The sequence below is a fragment of the Hirundo rustica genome, chromosome 16 (genome assembly GCF_015227805.2).
Source record: "Hirundo rustica isolate bHirRus1 chromosome 16, bHirRus1.pri.v3, whole genome shotgun sequence".
Lineage (NCBI taxonomy): Eukaryota > Metazoa > Chordata > Aves > Passeriformes > Hirundinidae > Hirundo > Hirundo rustica.
The window spans coordinates 6,015,176-6,037,055 of NC_053465.1; the positions used below are offsets into that span (position 1 = coordinate 6,015,176).

Sequence of the window (21,880 nt, forward strand, 5' to 3'; positions counted from 1 at the left end):
CCCTGGGACATTTCTTTATCACCCTGACATCAACCTGGATGTCTGTTCTGGCTTCCCCATGTCTAGGTACCTTCCCCACCAACACCAAAGGTTTTACAGATCAGGGTGACCCTCTGCTGTTTTGCAGAAGCCATAACTTGGATCCAGGAGATTTCTTCTGAAAGTACCCTGAAGTGTAACCAGTGTGGTTCCAATCTGAACCCCAAATCCTCCCTCCATTCGCCTGATCCTCATTCAGCCCCAGTCTCCACGGTTTCTGGAGGGAACTGGCCAAAGTAAAATCCATATAAATTCTACATCTGCTGTGCCAGTGATCACTGTTCATTCCAAGCATTCATTTAAACCTTTCCAGACTCTCTGCCTTTACCAGCTGAACACAGACCACATCCTGCACAGGTACCCCAAATTTGCAAGTTTATTTATAAAATGACTCGTACAGGGACACACAGTCCTGAAAGACTTCAGCCTGACAGGGCAAAATCACTGGGCAGGGCACAGTGAGACTGCTGAGGGAGACTGGAGCTATTGCCAGGGGCTGGTTTGTGGATGCAGAGCCCCGTTCTGTGCTGCTTTAGGGACAAGCTCGTGTTCTCACACTGCTGAGTATATGCCAATGAATGCCACCATGCTATGTACAGACTTTGACAAGAACTTTTCCCCTAAATTAGATGGAGGAGATGGAAATGGCTTGGCAAAACAACGTGACCTCAGAAAGGATTCCCCGAGAGCTAGGGAACAGCTCAAGTGTGGACACGCAGTGAATTATTCAAAGGGCTGCCCCCATTTCTCTGTTCTCCCCTTCCAGGTGAACTAAAATCCATAGGGTGGGATAGTGGGACAGTAATTCCTTCCCTTTGGTGCTAGATTTAGATCATTCCTGCCAGCCACGGTGGGAGAAAGAGCCCAACAGTTCCCAGCAAGCACACAATGATGAACATCCAGAGGAAGATCCTGTCGATGACCATCGCAACGTACTTCCAGTCTTCCTTCACCTGGAACACAGAGGGGAGAGGCCAATTGTGAACATTTACTGGAGACTTTATGAATTTATGAAAACTCTCAGAGGTTTACTCCAAAGTAGGATATTCTCATGTAATTCCAGAGATAGGAGGGGAAGGGCTCACTCACATTTAGTGATCCTATAAAATGGCCAAGGTTTATTCCATCAATCACCTGAGAGATGCCCAGACTGCAGGGGTGTGCATGTGAGGTCACAAATCCCTATGGATAACACATCCTGAGCATAATTAAGGTCATTTGGACACTCACTCTCCCATTTTCCATCAGCAGCAGCTGTGACTGGGTATGTAAATGAGGCTGTGATTCAAGCTGAGGCAGTGGAGAGTAAGAAATTACTCCTTTCCCCATGCTCATAAAATTATTTGCTTACAGATTACAAAAGCCAAACTCTTCTTGTGAAGGGATTTAAAGCTTTGGGTGAATAAGTAGAAAAAATGAACCAGCAAATAAAAGTACCCTCAGCCTCCTTTTCTCCTGTTTTTGCCTCGCTGTGGGAGGATTTTCCAGCAATTCCTCTCTGGGGACATCCAGTACTATGAGGCAGAAATGGTGAACGACTGCTCCATTAAGAAACCATATATATGTGAACATTACTGTTACTAATTTCTTTCCCAGGAAGAGGCCTGATCAGATGCTAAAGTTCTATTTGATATGTAATCACTATGATTTCCTACAATTTCCCACTTGGTGATTAATAGACCCCAGGGCTGAAATCTGGCATGCTGTTTAGCTCTTTGGGGAAAACATCTCAGCAGGAGCCTGCTCAAACCTCTCCAGTGGCTGTGAGTGGTGGAATGAGAAAGGGCCAGCAAAGCTGCCAAAAATGCATTTTGGTAAAGGAAGCTGCCCAGATATCAGTGAAATGCCCTGTGCAGCAGAGGGTGTTTCCACAGGTACAGCAGTGTTGCTGAGCTCCTTGGCTCAGGGAGAAGCTTTGTGAGCTGGGAAATGAGGCGTGCACTGGAGACCATATCATATTTTCTCTGAACGAAGCATTTTCAATTTCAGGAACACCTGAACGTTGTCAAAAGCACAAGGATGGGTTCAGTGTTTTCATTCAATGGATAGATTTATTCCTTTTAAAGACAGCATTGAGTTAAGGTAGCCTTTACTATTGAATGGGCAGAGAAAACAACCAAGTTCATCCTGCATCTTGTCACCTTCTTGGGAAAAAATCATGTTATCTTATGATTGTACCGCCCCCTGCACAGCCATCTGTAATTAGGACAAGTAAAAAAATTATTGACCCTTGAAACCAAAAGCAATCTTCTCATCCCAAGCTTCTATAATTTCCTTGGGTTGTGAACTGTAATTTATTCAAATTTATAAGATCGTATAGTGACAGGACAAGGGGGAATGGCTTTAAACTGAAATAGAATATTTTAAATTAGTAATTAGGAAGAAATCCTTTACTGTGAGGGTGCTGAGGCCCTGGCACAGGGTGCCCAGAGAAGCTGTGGCTGCCCCATCCCTGGAAAGTTCAAGGGCAGGTTGGATGGGGCTCTACTCATGGCAGGTGGAATGAGATGAGCTTTAAGGTCCCTTCCAACCATTCTGTGATTCTAAATTCTGTGGTAAGAGCTCAGTGGATGACTCCTTTTTGCTGCACCTATTTTCTGACCTATTCATCACTTGCTGAGAGTTGGAGTCTCTGGTGCTTAAAATTCCTCATGAGAAAGGCACCGAAGCAAGCCCTGGATGATTGCTTTTATGGGATTAATGTCTAATGATGTAATCAATGTATAAAACAAACCTGAAATTTCCCACCTGATGTTCAGCTGGAGAGCTGGAGTGAGTAAATAATGCCTCAGCCGGGTAAAATAACTTTCTTTGAATATTTATGCTAGTAAAAATAAGTGCTAGATCACACAGAGAAAAGAAACTTGATGAGTTTCTCTCTGAGCAAAGAAGAGGAAAATGGGAGAAGAAATTTGGACGGGAATTTGCTTTCTAATGTAATGGTGAATGCAGAAATACTGAGCCCATCTTGAAAATTATGTCTGGGAGTGCATCAGACGTTTGTAAAATCAATATCCAGCTTCAGACTGAGAGCACAGAGGGTGAAATTGGAAATTATGGGGAGAATAAAAAAAAAAAAAAAAAAAAGAAAAGATGAGGGAGGGAAAATGATCTGGAATTTTTGTTTTGTGTTCTGCCACCACTGTAGCATCTCCTGGTTGTCCAGCAGCCCACGTGGAGTCTGATCCGCAGACGTCTCTCTGACATCCATGCAGCTGCCAACATCTGCCACCACAACTCCTGACCTCTATTTTGATTAGTTTCTAAGAAGCTCACTCAAAATTATTTTTGGGAAACAATCAGGGGAAGAACCAGCTGACTCCCACACTCTCAAACTCCTGAAAATTGGGCATCTGCAGCTCTTCCTTGGTCCAGCTCTTTGTGAGTGTGAGCCTCAGGATTTGAGTGGAGGATTGAGGTGCCTTAGTGACATCTGATCCCCAGGACCTGGAGTCTGTAACACAGATTAGAGCAGTCCCAGGTGGTTTTATTGTGCTTTGTTAAAAATAACCCTGTGAGATTATCCTGTTTCCTCCTCCTCAGCTTTATTCCTTCCCATTTTATTTTTAAATGTCTTCCTATCAGAGTGTTCCAGAGATGCAGACAGCCATGGACAGAATGGCTTCCCAGATGGTGCTGGTGGTGTCTGGTTATTTTGGCTGATGTGTGACACGGAGCTTGTTTTGCCTTTCAGTCTGTAATTAATTTCTAATGGCATTTCCATCATATGCCAGGACCATTCTGCCCTGCGTTTTCCCCAGCGGCCCCATTGTGTTTGTATTGTTTGCAGATATCTTTCTGTAACAAACAACTGCCTCTTGCATTTCCCATTTTCTCTTCGCTGGAGCACTTAATTAAATGAGCTATTTACTTTTAATTTAGAAGCACTGCCCCTGTGGCAATGGAGCTTTAGAAAAAAAAAAAAAAAAAAAAAAAAGAAAAAAAAAAAAGAGAGAAGAACTTAAAAGAAGCTCTGTTCTCCTTCTGGGAAGGTGAATGTCTCTGGAAATTTTGCCCACCAGACAGTGAGATGTGTCTCAGCAGCAGCATCAAAGGTGCCTGCTGATAGATTTATTGAAGACTTCCATGAAGAAATATCACAATTTGATTTTAAGATGAAAGCAAATTTCAGAGCACTGACTTTTTCCCCCAATAAATTCTCATTTTATTAGATCAGTTCTGCTCCTCACAGTATATTTCAGTTCCAGAAGATCATTTCCCTCCTTCTTTTTCATTTCCCTCCTTCTTTTTCATTTCCACTGGGAGAAAAAAAAACCCTGTGCTTTCCTACTTTATGTTACTTGGGTCCAGAGAGAGAAAATAGTGCAGCCCCACAATGGAGTCCGCATTATCCCCTCCATCTGAAAACTCAAGCTTTTCCTTCTGTGCCATCCACAGCTGCTGAGGAACAGAGGAGAAAAGTCACTCCGAGTCCCCAGGGTAGCCCACCAACCTTCCCACTGCTCTTTGCTGGGTGTTTTCCTGACAGCGGGGGATGGCAGGAGGTTGGGTCAGAGACCAAAGGCTCGAAATTGCTCTTTTTCTTCTGCTTTCGATGTTTAGAGTTGTAAATAGCTTTCTCCTCAGGCTGACCACCCAGTTTCAAGAGGGTAGAGCAGCAGAAGGTATCAGAAGAAAACTTGTGGCTTCTGAAGACTGCTTAATTACAAAAAAAGTAAGAGGAAGGAACCCAAAATATTAATTGAGCCCATTCTTGTTAGCTCCAGCCAGATCAGCAGGGAGAATCATTTGAAATGGGAAGTATTATTGGAGTAATGTTTCTTCATTTGCACCGTGGGGAAAAAATTGAGCTAAACTCAACTGACACCCAAGGGTTTACTTGTGATTGTTGCCAGAGGGAGAGAGCAGAGTTTAATTCCTGCACTCCTAAAGTGCTTCTGATGTGCTTTACCCAGGCAAAGAGTTTTGGACTGGCAACTAATGACGATGAGGAGTCACAGCCCATCTCTGCCACAGATTTGTTCCGTGACCTTGAGTAGGAAGTTTGTGTTTTGGCTGTAACTCCTCAACAGAAGGAATTAACAGTTCCCTCCTCAAAGGGATGCTGTGAAGTGAAATCCATTGAAGAACAGAGGCCTTTAACTATGATACCAAAGAGTGCAGAAATGCACAGTAGTATTTCAGCTTTCCTTGCTGCTGCTCAGTGCTGTGAAAAAATTCAAATAAAAGGCACTCCCCGTACTCAGGAAGTATTGTATAAATACACTATAATTTTCACTGATTCTAAATCTTAAGAAAATTTAAGCCATAGACAAAGCTAAAGAGCTATGGATCTGCCCAGGAAAAGGTAGATAAGACTTTTCTTTAATAAGATGACTAACTTCAGGTTATCTTGTGCCTCCCTTCATTATGGCCATAACTACTAGCACACAGTATCCATAGTCCTGCAGGAAAGAGCTACAAGAGCTGTGAAAAGATGTGTCATTTATTATGTGCATCACTGTCTCCATTAAATGAAATCCTTTCAGCCTCTACTCCCTTTATTTGTAGCCGTATTTACCTCCACAGAATGAGCAGGAAAATTGTTCCTCCACCTCCCTGCCAGGAGCCAGTGGAAATCCACTAACGAGTAATCACATCACAGACACATGAGCAGAGCTGAACAGACCCTGCAGTATCCCCACGCTACTACAGCTTCCCACACCCACAGCCTGCTTGGGCAATTTGCTTTCCTGGGCTCCACAGTCAGAGCCAGTGATTAATAAAAAGCAGAGAGTGTGAATTCCCCATTTGTCAGAGGTTTAAATAAGGAATAACTCTCTGTTCCTGTGAGATGGCTGTGTTTTGGGGCTCTCACAAACCTAACTTCTTCTTTGCTGCCTAACAACAACTTTACTGCTGTTTTCTGCTGGAGAATCCATTGTTCTAGAGCATCCCTGAGCATGGCCTGGTTGTGCTGCACCCTTGGCCCTCATTCCAAGACTCCAAGGACATCTCCAGCTGTGCCTACCGTTACCAAAACCCACAACAGAGGTATGGCCGAACCTGCCTCAGTGTTCACACATTCTGCACAGCTCAAGGCTTGCTGCAGCTCCCTTAGCAGCTCATTTCTGACTTTCTGAAGGAGAGCAGGCTGCGTTGGAGTACTCACTGAGAAATCGGCGTCCTCCGCCCGCAGGTGGTCTGCGATGTAGTGAACCCCTTCCACCGCCAGCTTCAGGGCTGGGGACATCAGCACCAGGTGCTGCTCTTTGGCACCGTGGCTCTTGCTGCCCTGGGCTGCCGTGCCGGCCGCCTCGCCCTTTTTGCACTTACACCGGCACTGAGGGGGCTTGTGCTGGGGCTGCTCCCCGTTGAGGCGGCACCGCTGGGATGCTGGAGAGCCGCTGGAGTGGCCGTTGGTCTGGGAAGAGTCCTCTCGCAGGTAGCAGTACTGGATGCTCCGGGACCTGCAGCGGATTGTCCCCTCCTCCGCCTTGTTGGGGCTGTACATCTGCTGGACGCTCAGCGACCTGCCTTTCAAGGCAGAGGCGGCCTGGGTGTTGCTCAGGGGGTGGCAGGAGGGCTGTGGAGAGGAGCAGGTCACCTGGACAGGCTCTGGGTGCAGCAGGGAGTACTGCCCAGACGGGGACTTGCAGATGGGCTGAGGCTTGGCCGGCTCCTCGAGGTGGGCACAGAAGGACGAGGTGGGTGACGGCTCGTTGCTCTGCGGGCTGGGGGAGGATGAGGTAGTGAAGTTGGGTTCCACGTCCATCTCGGACCAAAGCCTCGGTGCGTTGGTTATTTTGTGCATGGACTCAACGAGCTTCTTGCAATTGTCCTTCACTGTGGAGGGGCGCTTCATGAAAAGGATCCGGGGGACTACGTCGAGGAAGACCCTCCTGACCCAGTCCGGCATCGTGTGGGTGCGGGGGGGAGCGGTGGTGCACGTTGAGCACGAAGACGGTGATGATGATAGACAAGGTGACGAATATCATGGTGAAGAGCAGGTACTCCCCAATCAGAGGGATCACCAAGGAGGTGGACGGGATGATCTCGGTGATGAGCAGCAGGAACACTGTGAGGGACAGCAGCACAGAGATGCACAGGGTTATCTTCTCTCCACACTCAGAGGGCAGGTAGAAGACCAGGACGGTCAGGCAGGAGATCAGCAGGCAGGGGATGATCAGGTTGATGGTGTAGAAGAGCGGCAGCCTCCGGATAATGAAGGAATAAGTTATATCGGGGTAGATCTCCGTGCAGCACTCGTATTTCTTGCTGTTGTAGTTGCCCACGGCGTTGATGATGACCCACTCCCCGCTCTCCCAGTAGTCCAGCTGGTCCACGTGGCTGTGCATGCTCACCAAGTCTATCTTGGCTTTGTCGTAGGTCCAGGAGCCAAACTTCATCGTGCAGTTTTGCTGGTCAAAGGGGAAGAAGGTGACATCGATGCTGCAGGAGCTTTTATAGATAGCAGGGGGCATCCATTTAATCCTCCCGTCGTAGAAGAGGTGAGCCTTGGTCAGGTGGGTGACTGCAAAGTCACCGTCAGCACTGGGGACAGATGGAAGATAAAAAAAAGGCACAGACTTCTCTAGGACACGTCAACTCTGTTAAGGAAATAGGATATTTAGTGCCTGGCTTCCAAATGACCTGAGAGATGCAAGAGGCCCATCATGTCCCAGCACCGGATCCATCTACTCTGTCCAGTGGATTTTGAGCTCTTGGCTTACGCAAGGCCCATGTCAGCCTTTCCCTGGCATAAATCAGTTCCTTGACATGACTGCACACAGGTTCTCCCCAAAGGTGTCCCAGATGTGCTCTGGAATGGGTTGAGTTTGTTTTAGAGGTGGGAGGAAGTACTACCAGACAGTGTAGCAGCTGCTAAAAATGGAAGAGTGTTGGGTAATCACCCAGTCTTTTACGTGAAAAACAGCAAGAACTTCCTATTAGTAGGAATAATGAACATTAACCTTTTGATTTCCCAGTCAGGAAGAGAATTGGCTTTTGTGGTGTCTTCTCACAGGAACCCTCAACTAGGGGTTATCAGATAAATAGATAACAGCTCAGGAGTTTGTATTGGAATTGTAGGAATAAATTGTATTTTCCAGACTTTGGAGGAAGAACCCGAGTTACAAACAGCAGCACTGCCAGACAAAGAGCAGGCTGTGCAGGGGAAGAGAGCTTCTGCTAAAAACTTGAGATGAATTATTCAGGCTGATACAGATAGAAAGCTCTCTGCTCCTGCCCAGCCCTTCCAGCTGGAGCCAGCCCAGCCTGCAGCCACGTTCCCAGCAGTCACCAAAAATCCCTGGGCCCTGCTCTGCTGCTTCAGTGCCCAGATGTGCCCTGACAGCAGCCACGCCGTGACAGGGGTCACACCTCTCCCCCTCCCCACCAGCAGCAAGGTCATCAACACACAAGTGATCCAGAAGGGCTCCTCAAGCTGCAGAAGGCACAGGAACTTTTAAATTCATTTCTTTAGGAGACCATTCATTTATAAGAGAAAAAAAAAAAAAAAAAAAAAAAAAAAAAAAAGACTTTTTGATAGTTTCAAAGCATTGCAGAATCGTGGAATGGTTTGGGTTGGAAAGGACCTTAAAGACCACCAGATTTCAACTCCCTGCTGGGGAAGTTTCTTTTTTATTTCTCTTCACTAGACCAGATTGCACCAGTCCCCATCCAATCTGGTCATGAGCAGTTCCAGGGATGAGACAGCCGCAGCTTCTCTGAGCAGCCTGTGCCAGGGCCTCACAACTCACATCACATATTTCCACTTGCCCTGTGAAACACCCTGAAAATGAGACTGATGTAGTATTGGGAAATAGTGGCAGGATCTGGCACCTGCTGAGCTGCCTTGGTTAACACGGCTTCTGGGCAGAGATGGAAACGTCCCCAGTCCTCAGGATCACAGCCCAGATGTCCTTGAGACAATTTTCTAGGTTGCTGGAATTAATGGAAAAATAAACTCAGAATTTTTGTGTGGTGGAGAACCAGGTTTTACTAAACTCTTCTTTGGGCTCTTTGGGGCAGGTTTTGGAAAAACAGAAAGAACACAAAAGGACATCGTGCCTTTTGACCTGTAAACTGGACTTTTTTCTAAAGATTTAAAACACTTAAAAAAAAAAAAAAGTGGAAATGACATACAAGACTTTTGCAAAGGGGTTAAGACAAAATTAGCACCGTGATCTACTCTGAAGCAAACAAACCTGAGGCATTGTACAATTCATCCAGCTCCTGTTTTACCTCTTCTTTCTTAAATCTAATTTACACTCCAGAACATGGGGTTTGGATGAAAATCACCTTTTCCTCCTGGGTTTTGCCAGGAGCACAGTAAAGCCAGATTGAGACACGAAACATGCACAGCAAGTGACAGTCCAGTGCTTGCTGCTCTTGGTGGCTTTCATTTTAAATCTCAATAGGAATATGGAATTTGATTCTGCGTTTAATGATATCTCTGAGGCATGATTAAATCTCTCATTAATGGAGCAATATTTTTAATTGGATCTTATTAGAGAAAAGGGATTATGAGCCTCCACTATGAGTGTTTCCCTTCTTAGACAGAGCAGCGTGTAAGGGCTGGATAAACAATGCAGGTGTGCACTTTTCTTTTGAAAACTCTTGGAAAAAACAAACAGACAAAAACTCATTAAGCTCTTGCTAAAATGGCGTCCAGGAATGAAAATAATTCATGTAACTGTGTTTCATTCCCAGAAATGCCTTCCCTGGCAGTTTTGCAGTTTCTGTGTGATCACCACGCTCCTCTGTGAGTGTGGATGGAACCATTGTGATGCTGCAGCTCTTGTGTGTCACTTGTTTCTGTAAATTCTCTGCTTTTTAATGAGGAACATATATTTTAATTTTTTAATTGCTCGCCGAACAAACCCAGCTTCATCCTGGGTCCTCTTTGGCTCGCATGTCTTTACAAATAACACTGCCACTGCCTTCCGGGCTGGATTTTGCCTGCAGTGCCATGGGAGGAGTGAAACCAGCTGCAGAACATCTCCTTGGACTTAGTCAGTTATCGGCTCTGAGGAGCCATAAAACACCCCGGGATGCTCCTGCCTCACCAGCCTACCAGGACTATGAAGGAATTCCAGACTTGACTGAGTGTGTTTGGACTTCTCATGGCAGTTCAGTGCAGAGGGATTTGTAAGCAGGGTAACTCAGCCATGCTGTGTACATAGACTATATCCCAGCCAGCCACGTCATGCAAAGGCAGCGTTCCCACTTGTCTCACCCTTCGTGCATCCATATATTTTGCCTCCTTCCCCAAGATTTCCACCCACACTGGACCTTCAAGCATATGTTTACTGGGTTGGAAGCTGTGCCTGCTGGCACCCTGCCCATGCAGGGGAGCCTGGAGAGATTCTCTCTCCCCTCCTGCGTGAGACTTTGGTTCTGCTCCTCTCCACATGAGAGAGGGAGCAAACAAGGTCGCCTGGCTGTTGAGTGCCTTCCAAAGTCTTCCCCAATCTCCTCCAAGGGATGAAGGCTACACAACCAACTGGAAACAGAGCCTGCAGTTGGGAGTCTGGGGAAACCCTGCGTTCCTTTGGACAGCTCTGCTGTGGGAAAAGCTGCTCCTCCAGCCCTGCCTGCACCACGTGAGCATTGCCTTAGACAGGAAGAGGGAGAACTGATGTAGTGGGACAGAGAAAATCTGCAGACGTCCCTTTAGAGCAACGTTTTCATCTCGCTCAGTGGAGACCACTCTGTTGTGACAGTTGTCATGAAAACCCATCTGGAAGAAGGCGTGAGTGCAAGGTAAACATCACAAGGACTGGAGAATTCAGATAGTCAAGCTCTCCTGGTTACTCTGACCCGACAGCTTTAAAAATATATCAGAAATAAAGAACTGGAGCTCTTATATTTTTATGTCAAGCACAGCACTGCACACCAAGAAAGAGAGAAGACAATTACTTTTTTTTTTTTTTTCCCCCAAGGAAAAAACTGCTGTATGCTGCAGCCTTTGATTTCTCATTTTGAGAATAAAGGCTGCTCTTCTAAATCTCCTAAGTTTATAAGGGTTTAAGGGTGGCATTGTTTTACTGACATCTCCTAGTCATGTTCTACTAAGAAGCTCTGCTGATGGAGAATTTTTATTTTCTTTTTCCACTTCCTATTTTCCTGCAGTTGGGAGATACACCATCTCACAAAAATAAGTGTTTTCAGAATGCATGTAAAGGAGGCACACATTTATTTTAATTTCTGATGATGTAAGTTAAATCCAAACAGACCTTTAAAAGCCTGAAAATTATCTATACACATATATGGATATAGTAGAATGTCCTCACTTAAAGCATTTTTCATCAAGGAGCGGCAATAAAGAAAAATTGTAGTCTTAGGAGCCTGCACCCTTTTGGTGCACATTATAGGGATGCTTCTGGAATGTTCAGATTAAAATTCTCTCCAAAGGGAAACCAGAAAATATTTTGGTTTTTGTCTCCTGCCCAAAACATCCTGCTCAAAGCAGGTCAGCTACAAGAGGATCAGGACTTTACCTAGCTGGGTTTTAAATATCTCCAGAATCTTGGCGACTTGTGTACAAAACTTCTTGCGTGCCCAGGGGGAGATGTGTGTGCACTGATGCAACTTCCTTCAGTCACATCCCAGCTTTTGCTCGGTTTAGGTGTTTAGAAACCATCAGTAACTAATGATATTTTACTGTTTTGCCCAGCTACACAAGCACTATTCCCAGCAAAGGCTGTGCCACGCCTTTGGAATGAGCACAGGTGTCCCAGGAGGCTCTGACTGTGCTGGGTTGGTGCATTTTGCTCTGATTCTCCCCAGGGCTCTTGCTCTGTCCTTGGCAGAGTGGTAGGAGAAGCCCTTGGTGTGACCCAAGGCAGCAGCCCAGGAGAGGGATCCCTCCTGTGTGTTTCCTTCTGTCAGCTCCTGTATTTGCTTGGCAGCAAACCTCGAAGCATCTGAAGATAGCCTTCTCCAGAAAAACAATCATTGAACCTCCCAGAAGAATCAGGAAAGCTGAAGGGTGAATTAGTGATTTTTTTTTTTGGCCTATTATAAATACAGTTTGTGCGCATTGATGAGATCTGTGCCAGTGCACACAGAGAAAAATGTCAAGAATGTTTCCAATTTTAAAGGTTACGTTGGGGCATCTTTTGGTATTTCTCCTGCAAAGAGCTTTGGGATGAGTCATGAAACCTGTGTTACTCCATAAATCTAACTGGCTGCAAACATCACTGTATGGTTCATGAGAACAAGCTGCTACACTACTTTTCAAAATGACTCTTTGCTTTTCCATGATTCTCAAAAGCTGCCTGACAGATGATCTTCTTACCCAGTCCAGTAATCCCTTTGTGTCCATTTTATCACTGCATGAATTCCTCAAGGTATTTCCTACCCCTAATTACAGAAATTTGTATTCGATTTTTCTTCCCATCTGATCTTGTGACTTTTTGGGGGCTTTTTTGTAACTGTGGAGTCTGAAGCAGGGATTACTTTCTGCAACAGTTAATCCCAGAAAATATTGTGGAAAGAGAAACTTCAGAATTCTCAATATTCCCGGTAGCTTCTTCCCAGGTTTTACAGTCACCAGGCTGGAGAAGACAAATGCTGTGATAATGCCATGGCCACCCAGCTGAAAATCAGCATTAGGCTCAAGGACATGGGCTTGGGTTGCCCTGGGCAGCCTTTAGCAGCTGGAACTCCTGGATGCAAACCTGTGCTTTCAGGGCTCTGAAGCTCCTACGTTGAACAAGTGACTCAACACAGTGGTGGAAAAGCAAAAAAAAACTACCAAAAAACCCCCACCACAAAAAAAAAAAAAAAAAAAAAAAAAAAAAAAAAAAAAAAAAAAAAAAAAAATTCAGGAGCTTATTCCCTCGTTAGAGAAAACAATACAAATAATTTTTTATGCTTCAAATATACAAAGAAAAATTATAATGTGCTTCAAAGCCATTCATGACTGGAAGAACAAATCAATGCAGAGGATTAGATAATTCATTTAGAAATGATTTGGTGGTGCCTGAAGAGCCTTTACAACCTCAGATAAGGAACAGCCTGGTTTCTTGGCAAAGAGGAGGCTTTGTCACTTCACTATGAACTCATATTCCTCTGTTATACATATGTTATGTCACATCCAGTAGAAACTATTTGCAGAGTCTTGGAACTTATCTCACCAAGCCTGAAAATTCAACAGCATATTAATTTCCCTGTAGGATATTAATTTGGTTTCAGATTCCTTATGAATGTTGACAACTACATTTAGTCTCTAGGCCAAACCAGCTGAATTTACTGATTTAATTTGGGTCTCTAGAGTGGGTAAATGGAATGCTTTTTACAATAATGAGCCAAGATATGAGAGCAACCTCACAACAAAGGGTTAGGTTTCCTTAAAGATGTAAATCTGAAATCAATTGAAATTTTAGCATTTCTGCATAAAGCCCAAGATGAAAACAGAAGCAGAATTTGTATAATCTCTCCTAAAGGAGTCCATCCCAAACAGAAATACCGTATTTCTGCCAGAGCATGTGATAAGCAATAATTAGCTCACACTAAACGGCCTGAAGACAGCAAAAGGTCAGTGTGGCCTCTCATTTGTTTCCACCAAGGGCTCTTGGCACATTCTCTTGCTCTCAGAGACCCAGAATCACGTGCAGCTGTGGTAAACCCCTTCTAAACTAAATATATGTTTGTAAAATATGAGATGGACTCCTTGCTAGCATCACCGTGGCTAATCCCTGACATTCCCAGCTGAGATGCCCGCCAGGAGAAGCCCTGGCTGGGAATGCAGTTGATGAAATGCTGTGCAGAAGAGCCTCACCTTGGAGTCCCACCACTCGGGAGGCTTTGCCCTGCATTTTTCCTGCATTCCCTACAGAATGTGAAACCTGATGAAGATATTGACTGCAGCTCCAGATGCGTTTGGTGGGAAGTTAGGTGGAAGAGAGAAGCACGTCTCAGGGCAGAAAACATTTTGCATAAGAACCAAAGGAAATATAGCAGTGAAGACATGGGGAATTAATGGAAACCCACTAATGTCTGGTGCCTAGCTCACATCCATGTTTAATTCATGGATAAAGTAACCAATTAAAAATGCATGATAGACTCATGACAACCAACAGACAAATGCATGGTTATTAATGCTAAGTATGGATCAAGGGAGGGATGTAGCTTGGATTTGGGGAGCTGGGGCACGAGATCTCCCGGTGTCAGCAGGTCCCAGGACTTGCAGCAGGTCAGATTTGCTGCTGCAAGTCAGAGCAATGAGGTGGGCAGGACTGAAAGGCTCTCGCTGCCCAGAAGAGGTTGAGAAGGACATTCTGGAGTAGCTGCTGTGGCCAGGAGATCAGACCCTGAGTCCCTGCAGAGACTCGAGTGACAGCAACAGTGAACTACAGTAACAGGGCAGAGGGGCAGAGCGTGTGAGGGGCAGCAGCCAAGGGCTGCCCAGCCCAGGGTCTGGGTGTCCTGGACATCTGGGGGATGTCTTCAGCATGGAACCCCAAAATGTCCAGAGACCAGAGGGATACCAAAGTCTCCTGGAGTCTTCCTCACCCCTGGAAGTGTTCAAGGCAAGGTTGTGCAGGGCTTTGAGCATCCTGACCTAGTGGAAAGTGTCCCTGTCCAGGGATGAGGTCATGTTTAAGATTTTTTCATCCCAAACCATCCTGTCACTCTGTGATTCCTTATTTCCAGGCCCCTCCTTGCATGGAGCACCCTCACCAGCCGTGTTGAGCCAAGGCAGAGGGAGCAGGGGTGACACATCAGGTTCTTCTGTGCCAGCAGCTCCAACAAAAGGATGGTTTGACGCACAAAGGTCGCGCGGCGATTTGTGCCACATCATTTCCTCTGGCACCATGGTCCACCACAACCACCAGAAGCTCCAAAAAGAATGATCCTTAACATCGCCATTAATTAAACACTGAGAGTGACAAGGACATTCTTTTTTTTATTCTCCTGGTGGAAGCCGTGAACACCTTTCTTGGCTGCCAAGCGAGGCACATGCCGTGCAATACTCATGCTCAGAGTGTGTCCCTGCAGGGCAGGAAGGTCCAAGTGCCTCTGAATGAGTCATTTCCATTGGGCTAATCTCCGAGAAAGGTGCTCAGTGAGGATGTGGTGATTTCCAAGAGGTTTGCAATCACTTCACACCACCGAGGATCAGGAATGAGCTAATGGGAAAGATAACAGCCCCTGTAGTCTCCAAAGCTCACAGCCCCCTGAGCAGATTCCAGCCTCAGCCATTTAATTTGGTTTTTAAACAGAAGCAAAATCATATCAAGCTAGGACCAGATGACTGTTTATTAAAACCGAGCCTGGCTGCTGCTGTGAGGGTTTTCTCAGAGTGTCAGCCACATGCAAAGATGCTTTTCTTTGATGCCTGCAGCAAGTGTTTTCTCTGGAGCCTGTGCTGGGGTGGGGGACTGGGATTTCCGACATCCTGGGAGACTGGAGAGCTGTGGTGGAGGCTCCAGGGAGAAAACAGCCCTGGCACTTGAGCAGCATTTCTAAGAATATCAACAGGCTCTAAAGGGAAGAAGGAAAATCACAACCTGCTCCCTAGGAAATGTTCAAACAAGGGACAGACTCCAAGCCTCTGCAATGAGGAACAAATGCTTATTTAGAAATCACTCCAGAATGGTATTTAGCTGACCTGAAACCCCTGTGCGTAGACACACAAGCCTGACATGTTTCAGCATATTTTCCTTATTTAAGCCCATCCTCAGTAATTGGCTTTTCCAGTTGATGGTGATGAATTAGGGGAGAACTCCTGGGTGAAATGAAATTGAAGAGGACCGAAATCCTGCTTAATTGTGCATCTGACATGTGAAGAGAAAACAATACCTGGCATCCCCAACAAAACCGGCTGCCCAGAGGAAGGATCATCAGGAGAGCAAAGCTCTTGTGATGAATGTCACTCATGTAATTTGAGGCATGTTATAGAAAACACGTGAACTCTGACCACAGAGAACAAAATAAAGTGGAATGATTGCAGGAAACATTTTAACCTCACAAACAGAGAAAATTTGCAAGGATGTGTTTGCCCCCGGGTCACAGTGCTCACACTCACTTGTTGTAAAGGACGATGTCTGGCCTCCAGATGAGCTCTGAGGGGATTCGGATGGATGTGACATTTTCGTATTCCTGCGGGTCCCAGCGCAGCTTGTAGTCGTGCCACTCCTGCCAAAAATGAGGTGGTTACAAAGCTGGAGAGTTCAGCAGAAAAACTGGAAAGAAACAGGGAAAAACACGTATTTGGGGGCACCCACCTGCTTCACCCACACATTCGTGGTCATCATTTGGTTTTTTTCATCCTGAAATGCAAGATCAGATATTGGTTACAAGAGCAGATTAAGAGGCCCAAAGAACCCTCTTAATTTCCCTTAATTGTATTTCATTTATGTAATTACAAATCACCTCTGCACCAAATGCAAGTTCCATCTTGGAAATTAAAAGCAGATGTTTCTGTCATTTGACGTGGGACAGGGCACAGCTGTCTGATGCCACTGAACAGCTGAGCCTGCACCTAAGCAATCCTGTGAGCAGATGGACTGGAATTTATTGGGATTTGTCTCAGTGCTGATGGATTCAGCCTGGGATGATGACACCAGGTAGAGGAAAAATCTCGCCAGCCTGCCTTTGACCTGAGCGCTGAGAGAAAGGAGTGGTGGACGTATAAATCCTTCTTCACACACATGTGGTGGATTCCAGTGCTCAGCTTCATCTGCAAGGGTGTTCTCCTGTGAAACATTACCCTTGGACACAGTTCTGGAAACAAGAAGCTCAGCAGCATTTCTCCTTCTACCAAATAGATGAGCTTGTGGCACTGTGGATTGGGTTTTCTGAATAAACCCCAGCTGCTCTGCTGACATGGAATTCTTGGGCAGCCTGGTGTATTTCCATCAATGGGCAGACTTTTTTCCCAACTCTATGCACAAAGAGTATGGAAAGGTAGGACTGTTTGTCCATACTTAAACGATGTCAGGCATTTATAATGCTGGCAGCACTGCAGCAGAGTTATCTACTGTTTGCTGCTTGCCCTTGTGCCCTCTGTAAGTAACTCAGATGAATTAGGTGGGGCAGAGCCTAGTGCTGGTCTGACTGAAGTGTCCCCCCAGAGCTCAGGGTTTATTTCTGTGGGTTCTTTTTATCTCTTGCCTTGCCTGGCATCGAACCCAGCTGAGTTGGCAGGGCTCAGCTGACAGCAAACTGCTCATCATTAACCTTGCCCTTGTGGCAGTTCAGGATTGATTGCGAACATTAAAACCCAGGAAGTTTGGGGGCAGTTCTGCCTCCTCCTACTCCTCCCTCAGCCTTCTCATTGCTGTTGTGGCACCAGATGTAGAACCTGAGCAGAGATTCTCTCCTCTGGGGTTGGGACCAGAAGCACATGGAGGAATAGAAAAACACTCCAGGGAGAAATGAAGTGAGAGAGAATATCCAGCTGCTGCTTTGGGTGCCAACAGGAGAAGAATGCCATGACCTGGACCAGTCCTTGAGAACCTGCTTCCCTTACCACTTTGCAGTTCAAGCACCTGAGGGTCTCCACCACAGCTCCTGCACTGGGCATCCCAGTGTAGCAGGAGCTGCCTTTCACTGGAATTCTCCTCCCTGGAACCACCCTTGGTGGAAGTTCCTGCCCATCACCACATCACCCTCCTGACCCGAGTGAAGCACAGCTCCAGCCCCATGGGATTATCTCAGAGGGGTTTGCAGTGTGCCAATGACCACCTTCCTCCTCAGCTGGCACAGCTGGCACAGCTGGCACAGCTGGCACAGCTGGATGCTCCCCATGGAGCCAGCCCAGAGGGCAGTGGTGGCTCCACAGCCGTGGGGGGTTTGCACTCCCTGGCCCCTTCTCTCAAGGTGAACACAGCCCATGAGGTCCTGCAGACACACAGGCACAGGAGTCTGAGTTTGTCTCTCAGTGGATGCTTCTGGACACATATTTGATCACTCACTTCTTATTTCTGGTCTCAGAAAACCATCAGCGAATCCAGGGTGAGGCAAGGACATGCAGGAATGTAGAGTTCCCCATTGATTTCTATTCCCCTGCCCCCAGCTTTTGTCAGCAGGAGCTGGGGTTTGAATACAGCTCTGATTTCACTTTCAGACTTCATCTCGTTGGGAGCTGAGCATCGTGTCTAGCAATTGCAGCAGGGTTTGCACCAAAACTGTCACTGTCGGGAAAGGGGAGAGGAGCTGAAGAGGCACAGCGGCAGCTGGAGTGCCACCAGGCACAGACTGGGGCAGGAGGAGTGGGAGCTCTCCTCCAGCCGTGCCCACAGCTCCCTGCACAGCTCTGCATTCGAGTTGCACTTCTGACCACTGACATGGTTTTAGGAAGATTAATTTTTCTTAAGTAAACTGGGAAAGCTCAGCGGAGCAGGTGTATCGATCCCCCCGCTCCCACGATTCAGCAGCTGTGTAATGGAAAGTCTCTCTCCTGCTCCACAGTCACTAATGTCTCATCTTCGGTATTATCAATTATTCAGATGAGAACCATGCAACTTCAGTGTTAGCAACTGCAAACAGCCCTGGATCCCTCAGGCTGGCATGAGAGTGAGGAGGGGAGTGGGAGACCATTGCTGTGCTGAAAAGCTGAGTGGTTTCTGCATGAGGAGATGAGACTCTCCAGCAACTGGTGTCTTTGATTCCCCACCTGCTGAACCAACTCGCTGTTTCCTTTGCATCTCAAAAATCTGATTTCAAAATATAAAACTGTGTGGAGAGTCATCTGTTACGATTGTCCCACACCAGTAATGTTTTTAGGCTGAGTTATTCTTTCCATCATCAGAGAAATCACAGAATGGTTTATGTTGGAAGAGGCTAGAATGGTTTATGTTGGAAGAGGCTTTAAAGCTCATCCAGTTCCAACCCTCTCCAACACCTTCCACTAGACCAGGCTGATCAAAGCCTCATCCAGCCTTGCCTGGAACACTTCCAGGGCTGGGGCATTATCACCCCTTTCATTCTGCCACACGACTACAGTAAAAGGCGACAGAAAGTCCCCTCTTCTGAAAAATAAAGGGGTTGGAAAAGATGGCCTTTAAAGGTCCCTTCCAACCCAAACTCTGTTGTGAAAGCCAGCCCAATACCTGCTCAAGGAGTGTGCAGCTTCACAGACACTGTCCTGGGAAGTGCCACATGCAAAGAGGGACAGGAAGGAGGAAAATGCAGGAGCAAGATCTGCACAAGCTCTAAAGCCTGTGAGTGTGTCTGGCATCTGCAGCCCTGCAGGGACCTCCTTTGTCCAACACTTGACCCCAACACACTGTGCCAGAATAATCCCATAAATACTGTTTCAGTGCACATCAGCCTGGGTGCAGAGCACTCTGTTTTGTACGGGGCATATACAGTTTGCACATCTGTGACTTCTATCTCAGCAAACACCCAGAAAGAATTTTCTCGTCAATATCTGGCAGATTAGTTAAAACACCTCAAAACTTTCATTTGGAGAAACCTCTCCAGGCAATCTCTCTTCCCAGGATGTGCAAAGCACTGCCTCTATTAGCTTGTGTAAATTAGTGTTAATGATCATGGCTCAAATTCCAAATTAAGTGTTTGATTTTATTCTTTTGCCAGAATTCTCTGGCATTTATGCCAGCGGCTCCACTGCCCTGCTGTGATTGGTCCATGGGTTTTGATAGGGAATTTGGGATTTTGCTGTAGTAAATGAAGAGCACAGGACCCACGCTGATGACCAGCTACTCACATGAGTCACCCCGTGTTCCACCAGGTCTGTCTGCATGAGCACTCTTCTCTGCTGAGGGCAGAGCCTTCCCAACCCAACCCTGGATCAGCCAGTAAAGCCCACACGCACCAGGAGCCTCTCCCTGGGCCCCAGCCTGGCTAATTTTGGCCTTTGTCGCACTTTGAGGTTGCACTTACGACGTCGATGAGCTGGGCGATGGACAGCCCGAAGCGGACGAGGACCACGTCCGAGATGTTGGCCACGGGACGCGACCATTTGTTATAACCAGAGAAGAGCTTCTTCAGGAGCCTCTCCTCCGCGTGGGCTCGGGTCTCCACGTGGCCAAAGGCTGTGGGGAAGGAATGAAACACCTGCAGGTCCAAGGGCTGGCATAGCTGGAGCCTTTTCCAGAGGGAAACTCCAGCAAACCACAGTGATGGGCACTCGGGGACACGCAGGAGGGTGATGTTCCTCAGGGGATTTGTCTCCCCTCTATCCCCGGCATTGCCAGGTATTCCTCACCCTATTCATCCACTCTTACAGAGTGGGGTTGGTCTGAAGAAAGTGGGGGCACCAGTGGTAACATTTAGAAAACACTACGTGAGCCATTCTTCCCTGAATCTGGTCTCATTTTTATGGCCACTTTGTGGCAAGTTTTTAGCACCGGAATCTGCAAGCAGGGAAGAGGAATGTTAGAAGGGCAAGCCAAAAAGGAAAAAGCAGCCTCCTGCTGGGAGATAGGCATTTTGGATCAGATTTGTACATAAAAATTGGCATTACCTGTATCAGTAAAAAAAAGGCAGACTGAAATTCATCTCTTTAACCTGCTTAGTGGGTATTTCACAAAAACAATGAGAGAAGGAAGAGGGTGGTGGAGAGCACAAGTTGGGTTACGAGATCCCAGTTTTGCTCAGGCATAACTTTAGAAGTTGGAGGCTGCAAGGAACAGCCCCGACCCCGCACGGAGGCTCCGGGAGCTGTCGGAGGTGCCTGGTCATTAAAAATTGAAGGCACGTTTGACCCGGGGGCTGTCGGAGAAGCTGCACTCCCGTGCCGGCTGAACCAGACAGAGAGGAGAGGGAGCCGGGGGCTGTCCCCACGTCCCTCATGGAATATGGCTTCTACTTAGTCTTCAGCTGCCCTGGATTATACAAAGGGAAGCATTAGCTGAGCGCTGGCTGCGCTCTCCCCTGCCGCATCTCTGGCCCCGAGACACATTAACACACTTTACCCAGGGAAGAAAAGCCCAGGCAAGAAGCAGGATGCTGACCCCCGGTCTGGATTCTCCCTCCTGTCCCCTTCCCACCGCGCCATTAACCCTTTCTCCATCAAATCAGGCGAGGAGCAGAAAATAAAGGCGAAGCGCTGCTCAGCAGAGGCTGGTGCTCAGGGGACCAGAAATGACGGGGCAAAAGGGTGGAGGGATCAGGGCAATTCCCTGCTGACACGGGCTGGTCCCTGCAGCGCGTCTGTGAGAGGGATCAGGGAGGAGAGAGGAAAGAGCAGAGCAGGGGGAGAAGAGCTTCCTCAAACTTACCGGGGAAAATGATGGCACACAGCAGGAGGAGGAGGTTTCCCCTCGGCACGAGAAATCCCATCGTGGAGCAGAAGCTTCAGTGTGCAGAGTCTCCCGTCAGGGCAACTTTTCCGCTCTGAGTCTCTGGATCCTCCAGGTTCATTCCCCTAAACTCCTCTCACTCCCTCTCCCTCTGGGAAGGGATAGCAGCTGGTGCTTTGGGTTTGGTTTTTTTTTTTTTTTTTCTTCTCTCTTCTGAGCGATCTCCAGCTCTTCCTCCTCGAAGGATGCTCTTTCCTGGGACGCCGCTGCTCGCCTGCTCACGAGTGATGTGCAAGAGCTCCCGTGAGAGCCCCGGGAGCCTCCCCGGGCTCTGCTGCTGCTCCTCTCCCCTTTCCTGCGGGGCTGCTGGTTTGTTTGCTGCTGCCGCTGCTGCTTTCAGCCTTCCCCCAGCCCTCGGGGCAGCCTTTGCTCGGGTTTTGCTGCTGCTGGGCCGCCGCTGATGCCTCCGGAGCAGAGAGCGAGCGCAGCGTGTTTGTATATTTAATGTAGGCAGACCTGCCCACCTCCCGCTTAGGAGGAGGAGGAGGAGGAGGAGGAGAGGATCCCAGCGCTCCCGCAAACGGGCTGCAGGGAGGAAAACTTTTGCAGGAGAAATAAAGGAGGGAGATCCAGTGCCCAGCTGCAGCCAGAGGTGGATGTGGGGCCAGCTGGGATCTTTA

The 21,880-nt window shown here is 47.2% G+C and overlaps 1 protein-coding gene across 1 annotated transcript; it reads right to left on the reverse strand.

Moving 5' to 3' along the window:
• Window positions 1–400: 400 nt before the first annotated feature.
• Window positions 401–21,661, reverse strand: CHRNA4 (cholinergic receptor nicotinic alpha 4 subunit). Its single transcript, XM_040079858.2, is given in 7 exon segments — window positions 401–992; window positions 6,152–6,913; window positions 6,915–7,533; window positions 16,019–16,128; window positions 16,218–16,262; window positions 19,840–19,991; window positions 21,180–21,661. Coding segments are annotated over 7 exon segments (1,875 nt in total). The 5' UTR covers window positions 21,241–21,661; the 3' UTR covers window positions 401–866.
• Window positions 21,662–21,880: the final 219 nt, after the last annotated feature.